Here is an 8,527-nt window from a genome sequence, read left to right on the forward strand (position 1 = left end):
ACACAGATGACTGGGCCCCACTCATAAGATTTTTCATTTAGTAGGGCTCATTGGCAGGGGGTAGCTTAACATAATTTGCAACTTTCCAGGTGATGAGGCTACAGGTTAGGAAACCAGTTTGGAAACCATGGATTTAGAAACTAGCTGCATTTCCACACATATCCTAGGTTTTATCTGCAAGTCCAACACAGAAGATGCCAAATCTTAATTTTCTCAAGAAAAGACTTCACAAGCTTAGTCTTTTTTTTCTGGATGTTCAAGGGCCTTGAGTGCTAAGTGACTACTTCCCTGGTAGCTACAGAGGATTTTATCTTGACCTTCAAATTTCTTCGCATCAGAAAGGGCTGCTGTTCCTCTACGTTTCCTGCTTTTCTTATCGAGGCTAAGAATAGAGCAGACAGCTGGGCCTCCACTAGCACTCATGCCTGTCCAAATGGGTTCAGCCCAGCTCATGTATAGTCTCATTTAATAGCTATAAGTGGGAGAATCTGTCTCCATCCACTCTGAAAAAACAACTGGCCACGTGAGAGAAATATCACTACCAAAAGTAGCTTTTTCTACATTATATACCCACACTATGATTTCTCCTCTTTTAATCAAGTTACATGAAGTAAAAACTTGAGACACCTCTGTTTCCTACAACCTAACTTTCTTTTAAAATGTCTCTCTTTGTAAATTCAGGTTCAAAATAGAAGCTAGGTTCTGAAAGTGAAAGCATTAGTCGCTCAATCATGACCAACTCTATGTGATTCCATGGATTGTCTCTCTGTCCATGGGATTCTCCAGGCAAGAACACTGGAGTGGGTTGCCATCCCTTTCTCCTGGGGATCTTCCTCACCCAGGGATCAAACCCAGGTCTCCTGCATTGTAGGAAGACTCCTTACCATCTGAACTACCAGAGAAGGTTCTGAAATTCTCAATGTATCATTCAGGACAAACTTTTTATACCACAGACACAAACTGGGAGGCCTAGGGTCATCCAGCAGAGGTGTATTTGGAGTATCCCACAACCCCAGAAAAGCTGATTTAAAACTCAGCATTCAAAAAACAAAGAGCATGGCATCCGGTCCCATTATTTCATGGCAAATAGATGAGGAAACAGTGGAAAAGGCAGCAGACTTTATTTTCTTGGGTTCCAAAATTGTGGTGGTTTTGCACTGAATAATACAAACACACAGTATTATGACAGACAGCACAGGGAGAGCGTTCAGAGAAGCAACTTCCCAAGAACCTACAGAGCACATATTTTATTGGTAACTTATCTTGTAATCTTTAACTAAGACAGGAAAGCAAGACAGAGACTAGAATTCAGGGATCAAAGAGGCTTCCTCCTGGAGGTCTGGAGGTAATGATATAAGAGTCCTAAGGAAAGGTCTTTGAAGATAAGGGGGTTTGTTCTGTGTACAGAACAGCATCTAGCTGACACTGAGGTGTCAGTCAGAACGTCTAAATTAAGGGTGGCGGAGAGCAAGCAAGGAAGAGGGAATGAGTATTCAATTCCAGGAGACATTTCTGAGAAATCAGTAAAACATGGTTCCCACACAGAATCACTGCAGATGGTTACTGCAGCCATGAAATCAAAAGATGCTTGCTCTTTGGAAGAAATATCTGACAAACCTAGACAGCATATTAAAAAGTAAGCACGTTACTTCGCCAACAGAGGTCCATCTAGTCGAAGCTATGGTTTTTCCAGTAGTCATGTATGGATGTGAGAGTTGGACCATAAAGAAGGGTAAGTGCCGAAGAATTGATGTTTTGAACTGTGGTGTTGGAGGAGACTCTTGAGAGTCCCTTGAACTGCAAAGAGATCAAACCAGTCAATCCTAAAGGAAATCAACCGGAAATATTCATTGGAAGGACTGATGCTGAAGGTGCAGCTCCAATATTTTGGCTGACTTGTTAGAAAAAACCCTGATGCGAGGAAAGATTGAAGGCGGGAGGAGAAGGGGACGACAGAGGATGAGATGGTTGGATGGCTTCACTGACTCAATGGACATGAGTTTGAGTAAGCTCCAGAAGATGGCGAAGCACAGGGAAGCCTGGTATGCTGAGCAACTGAAGTGAACTGATAGGGTCGCAAAGAGTCAGACAGACTGAGCCACTGAACAACACCCCACATATTGTAAAGGTTTCTATCAACACGCTAACATAGGCTTGTTCACATATAATGCTAGACCTGTTTTTCTTGAAAAAAAGGTGGGTTACAGCCAAGCCAAAGTCTTACTTTATACTTCACAAGGAACAGTTGCACTTGCTTCCTTGGAACAGGAAAAGGATCTTCCAGTTGACTGCATATTCCATCATTCAAATAATGACCACACAGTTACACTGCAGCCTTTATCTGCTTGTCCCTGATAGGTATCTGAGTTTGCACTTCTGTTTTTTACGGAACTATTTGGACATATACACTTGCAGTATACTAAAAGAAAAAAAAACATACTTAAAACTTCTTAGATAAAATGTTCAAAATGTGTGACAAGAGCTGCCTGTTCTCCGCTTCTTCAAGGTAACCCTCAAATTCTGAGGGCTAAAGCCCTGAGATCCTGAAGTCCAGACAGATAGGTGTGGTGAGGAGAGTCACGGGATATCTTGATAGCGGCTGTGAGAGAAAACAGAGACCATTAAGGAAAAGGGAAGAGGAGAAAACCTGGGCAGAGGGGTTGAGGTAGGGAGGAGATGGAAAGGAGAGACTTACCGGTGCTTCCTAAACCAGAAGACTAAGCCTCCAACAAACAGAAGGACGAACCCCAGTAGTACCAGGGCAACAATCAAGCCCCTGGAGACACGGTTCCCATCTGTGTGGGGGACACAGGATGTGTCTCAGTCTGGGAATCTGCATATATCCCCTACTATAAGCACATGTGAGCATGCCAGATGCTTATTTCTTGTCCTGTTTAATGTGCCCACTTGTATTCCTCTGAAGTTTTTAGACGCCCCATCTTTTCTTGGGGTCTGGACATCTACAATTCACTTCAGCATATGCTCGTACTCATATGGAGCAAGGCACTAGTTTCACAGCTAGTCCAAACCTGAGTCTAAATCCAGCTCTTCCACTTTCTAATGATGAGACTCAGACAGGCTGACCTGGCTTCGCCTCAATTTCTCATCTGTAACATGAAAACAATAGTACCTGCTCAAAGGACAGCTGGGATGATTGTTCATACATCCTCTGCTGTATGCAGAGTGTTCAGCTCACACCGAGAAAGCACTCAACAAACCTCAGCTATCTTTTTTACCCTGTCTTTCAAAGTCCCCAGTTGCCTCCTCTGGGGAACAAATCTTCCTAGCATTCTGCACTTGCCACCTATTTCTGGAACTGAGGGGATTTTAGTCTGTTCTTTCCTGAATAGGGAACACCTTGTCTCAATCCTTGTTGAGTTCAGATCTTTGTTACTCCCCTTTGAGAATCCCCTCCTTCTATCACTCCTGGCTGGGGCTTCATTTCCTCCATCCAAGGTGTGTCATTTCCCTCCCCTTCCCTAGGCCCTCCCTCTGTGCTTGAGGACCACCTCTTCCCATCCCCAGCTGAGCCCCAGTTCCTTCTCACCCCAGTACAGGATGATGTCCTGGTCTCCTAGACTGCTGTGCTTCACTCGGCAACTCAGGCCAGCTGCCTCCCCAGCCGCCACATCCAGGGTTACTCGCAGATACCAAGTCGAGTCGGCATTGGGCATGACGTCTCCTTGCCGAGTGCCAGGCTCCTCCTGCTCGCCCCTCATCCACATCACCCGCACAGGTTTTGGGTAGAATCCTGAGACGTGGCACACCAGCAGCAGATGGCCAGGCCCAGGACTGGGGCCACTGGACAGCCAAGCCTCCGGCTTCACTGTATTCGATAGCAGAATGAGACATCTTAGAGTGAAGACTCCACATCAGAGGCTCTGGACTTCACAGCAGGCTCATCAGTCCTATAATTCTACCTCTGGAGATGAACTCCCACCGTTTCAATCCGATTGTATTAGCTTCTCCAGGAAAGCCTTCCCCGATCCCCATTCCCTTCCCTGGTCCAGTCTCCGATAAATGCCCCTACTCTGTACTCCCAGAGCACCCTGTGTTCAGCTGTAACATACGTAGCAAGTTTCTAAGTGTTAGTCACCCAGTCATGCCTGACTCTTTGCAACCCTTGGACAGTAGCCCACCAGGCTCCCCTGTACACGGAATTTTTCAGGCAAGAGTACTAGAGGGGGTTGCCATTTCCTTCTCCAGGGCATCTTCACAACTCAGGGGTCAAACCCGGGTCTCCTGCATTGTGGGCAGACTCTTTACCATCTGAGCCACCAGGACACTGCTTTAACTGTTCATCTGCTTCTCTCCCTCCTCAAGCACAGATCCTGACTGACCCCCAGGGTTTATTTAATTCAATTCATGGAACCCAAAAGGTACCTAGTTAATGTCTGTTGAGAGTTTAAATACCCTCACACCTTATCCATCCCCTCTTCTTCCCGTGATGCTTAAAAGGATGTGAACCCTGGAATGAAAACCCCAGATGGAGCCCCAGAGTGGAGTGGAGGGCAGGAGGTGACAAAGGCAGGCTGACCTTGCTTCTCCAGCTCGGACTTCCCGGTCTGCAAGAGGCCTCTGACCAACTCGGGGCAGATGTCATGGAGGAGCCAGTGCACTGTTTCCTTGGTCCCTTGGTCCAGATTGATCACCTTGCAGACCTCCTGGACCCAAGGCGGGGCATCTGGGGCTGACACCCAAGACATTCCTTGGAAACTCAGGACATCCCTTCCTTGAAATGCTGCACGTAAGAAGCTTTCTGAGGTGTTCCCCTGAAGCAACTCACATCCTGCAGATCCCTGGATCTCAAGAGGTACTGAGGAGAGGAATGGAAAGAAATCTATGAAGACTGAAAGGAGTTGAAGAAATTGGTGTGAGGGTTATACTAGGGACCCCAAAGTTCATGTAAATGAGAATGGATGACCTGCAGCGGGATGAACAAGGGGTATTTTGAGGACTCAAGCTGGGACCTCTCAGGCAGAAGTGGGACTCAAAAGGGAGAGAGGAGACAATCACGTGGGGCCAGAACCTCCCGGTTGGGCTTCAGAATCCACTGTCCCCTCTGCAATCCCATCCCTCAGCTCACATTCAGCGTGCAGCCTTTTGAGGAATTCCCAGATGTCCCTGGTGAAGCTGCTGCGATAAACCAGAAATGTATGCTGCAGCTGCTCCCACTGCTGGTCGCTGAATGTGCCCCGAGACCAAGGCTTCAGGAAGCGGATGGTGTCCGACTCATTGCGCCAAGTATAGGGCTGCAGCTCCCCCAGCCACCCCAGGCAGTCCGTGCGTGTCCAGCTGCTGTTGGCCAACGAGGAGATCTGGAGGCCGCGGAAGGAGAAAGGCAAGTGCGGGGCTGGAGAGAATACAGATCGGAGGAGCCGGGGAAACGGGAGGGAGAGCACAGAAGGGACAAGGAAGAAAAAAAGAAAGAAACAAACAGTTAGGTTTGGGAAGAAAGGGTTATGTCTGCTCGCTCTGAATCGAGCTCGGTCTCCAGGGGCCAAGCAGCTGAAGGCAGGGAGTAGCAGGTTCTCGGGCTGGTGGATCAAGCTCCCGGCTTTGCGAGGTGCATCAGTCTCCGCCCGCCCGCCGCGAGCGTCGTCCCCTTTCCCTGCTCGGCTCCCTCTCTCTGCCCTCAGCCCAGTTCCACTCATTCTCAAAACTCCGCCAAGTCTGCGGAAGCCCCCAGAAGAACAGAAACAGCCAGCACCCCACTTCCTAGCTCTGCTCTCGGACCTCGAATCTCCGCCCCACCCCCCACCTCCTCCGTCCTTCCCCAACGACAGCCCACACACCCAGGGTTTCCTGGGCTCCCGAAAGCCTGAACTTGACCCTGTTGCTAGCCAATTCTTAAGCCTGGAGGCAGGCAGGACGCCCATTCTGACTCTCCCGGGACTTGCTTCCAACCCCCTCAGTCCAGGGATCCCTGTTTCATCTGCCAGGTGGTCCCTCTCATTAGCTATCTGAGCTGCGAAGAGCCGTGGTCACAGCCACTCACTTAAGTATCATGTTTTTCACAACCGGCTTGTCTAAATCTCTTTTTACAACATAGAGTTACAGATAGATACGTGGAAAAAACTTTACAACTACTATTTAAGTTTTAAAACAGGACATAAAGTTGTATCTATGGTATAACGTCTACCATGTTTTTAAAAACAAAGTTTTTGAGTGGGAGGCAAGCAATGGATGTCTCTAGAAAGGGATTATGGAAGATTTAATTTGTTTTACATTTTTTGTTTTCCAAAATGTCTAGGAGTGCAAACATCATGTTAATGATAAAATAATAAGGGATGTCTCTGGTGATCTGATCTGGTGATCCAGTGGTTAGGAATCCACCTTGCAATGCAAGGGGTGTTGGTTGGATCCCCGGTCAGGGTGATCTCAGCCTGCAACAGCTCCCAAAGGGCTTGGATTCCCAACCAGAGACTGAGGTTGGGTTGCAGCGGTGAGAACACCAGATCCTAGCTAGTAGACCAGTGATCAGTGACAAGGGCCCTGGCCTTCAGCTTTGCAGAAAAGAATTCCCACAAAGAAACAATGTAGTGAAGCAAGTATGGTATTTATTGAGAGGAAAAAAGGACAGTACAACAGGGAGAATACGACTCAAGGAGAGAGTCACTGAGTCTCACCCTCCTGGCAGTTTGAATAACTTTTATAATAAAGGGCATTTCTTCCACTTTTCCTTTGGCCAATCATTTTAATTAGCCTGTTTCACAGTCCATATTTGGTATATTTCAAGATCCTCCCATGTGTGAGCATGCATCTCTTAGCCAAGATGGATTTTACTGAAAAGGCATCTGGGTAGAACAACCCTTGACATAACTCTCCTTTGGCCTCCAAGGAGCCTTTTCTGCACATGTATGGTCTGGGAGGTCTCCTAACTTTGAGAAATATGTGCTCTGGACAGGGCCCAGCATCCTCTCTTAATTGTCCAGCTAATTGCTGCTGCTGCTAAGTCGTTTCAGTCGTGTCCGACTCTGTGCGACCCCATAGACGGTAGCCCACCAGGCTCCCCCGTCCCTGGGATTCTCCAGGCACACTGGAGGGGTTGCCATTTCCTTCTCCAATGCATAAAAGTGTGAAGTGAAAGTGAAGTCGCTCAGTTGTGTCCAACTCTAAGCGACCCCATGGACTGCAGCCCACCAGGCTCCTCCGTCCGTGGGGTTTCCCAGGCAAGAGTACTGGAGTGGGGTGCCATTGCCTTCTCCCGTCCTGCTGTTAGGGAACTTAAATAAATTGTCTTAGTTAGGCTGTATAAGTTAAATATAAGTTTATTTAACTTAAATGCAGAGTACATCATGAGAAATGCTGGACTGGATGAAGCACAAGCTGGAATCAAGATTGCCGAGAGAAATATCAATAACGTCAGATATGCAGATGACACCACACTTATGACAGAAAGTGAAGAAGAACTGAAGAGGCTTTTGATGAAAGTGAAAGAGGAGATTGAAAAGTTGGTTTCAACATTCAGAAAACTAAGATCACGGTATCTGGTCCCATCACTTCATGGCAAATAGATAGGGAAACAATGGAAACAGTGACAGATTTTATTTTGGGAGGCTCCAAAATCATTGCAGATGGTGACTGCAGCCATGAAATTAAAAGACGCTTGCTGCTAGGAAGAAAATCTATGACCAAACTAGAGAGCGTATTAAAAAGCAGAGACATTACTTTGCCAACAAAGGTTCATCTAATCAAAGCTATGATTTTTCCAGTGGTCGTGTATGGACGTGAGAGTTGGACTATAAAGAAAACTGAGCACAGAAGAATTGATGCTTTAGAACTGTGGTGTTGGAGAAGACTCTTGAGAGTCCCTTGGACTGCAGGAAGAACCAACCAGTCCATTCTAAAGGAAATCAGTCTTGAATGTTCATTAGGAGGACTGATGCTGAAGCTGAAACTCCAATACTTTGGCCACCTGATGCAAAGAACTGACTCATTTGAAAAAACCCTGATGCTAGGAAAGATTGAAGACTGGAGAAGGGGACGGCAGAAGATGAGATGGTTGGATGGCATCACCAACTCAATGAACATGGGTTTGGGTGGACTCCGGGATTTGTTGATGGACAGGGAGGCCTGGTGTGCTTCGGTTCATGGGGTTGCAAAGAGTCAGACGCAACTGAGTGACTGAACTGAACTGAACTGAGTGGTTCAACCCTGGCTCTTCCAGTCTTCTTCCTGGGTCTGCCTCTACTCTCAGGTTACATAAATCTTCCCACTCCCATGGCCCACTCCTCAATTCTCTTGTCCCTCTGATCTTCCTTTGTCTTCTGTGTTCATTATCGTCCCTCATTTTCAGCTGAGACACAGTGATAGGAAAGTCTTTAGTCTCTGAAACTTCTTTTACTACCTCTGGCTGAATCTTCACATGACTTGCCTTCTTCTTTTACTGACGTTATTGAACCATCTCTCTGGCAGTGTTCCCCTACATTTTTGTCCCTGCTTTTCACCCTGCAGAACCACCTTTCCTATTTTCTTGTGAAAATCAGGATTAGCCAATAACACCTCCCTCGTCTTTGCTCCCTGG

At 47.1% G+C, this 8,527-nt stretch overlaps 1 protein-coding gene across 2 annotated transcripts; it reads right to left on the reverse strand.

The window, feature by feature from the left end:
- Positions 1 to 1,898: 1,898 nt before the first annotated feature.
- Positions 1,899 to 5,746, reverse strand: LOC105005218 (antigen-presenting glycoprotein CD1d-like). Of its 2 annotated transcripts, XM_010863142.1 has the most exons (5): positions 5,087 to 5,746; positions 4,538 to 4,816; positions 3,548 to 3,826; positions 2,696 to 2,795; positions 1,899 to 2,599 (listed from the first exon to the last, which is right to left on the reverse strand). In XM_010863142.1, the coding sequence occupies exons 1-5, from the start codon at positions 5,652 to 5,654 to the stop codon at positions 2,578 to 2,580; spliced, it is 1,248 nt and encodes a 415-aa protein (XP_010861444.1). In that variant the 5' UTR covers positions 5,655 to 5,746; the 3' UTR covers positions 1,899 to 2,577. The 2 variants fall into 2 exon arrangements, with proteins under 2 accessions (XP_010861444.1, XP_010861436.1); XM_010863134.1 differs by lacking the exon at positions 2,696 to 2,795 and having other exon boundaries at positions 1,981 to 2,599; positions 5,087 to 5,742.
- Positions 5,747 to 8,527: the final 2,781 nt, after the last annotated feature.

Source organism: Bison bison, unplaced genomic scaffold (assembly GCF_000754665.1).
Source record: "Bison bison bison isolate TAMUID 2011002044 unplaced genomic scaffold, Bison_UMD1.0 scf7180017858353, whole genome shotgun sequence".
Lineage (NCBI taxonomy): Eukaryota > Metazoa > Chordata > Mammalia > Artiodactyla > Bovidae > Bison > Bison bison.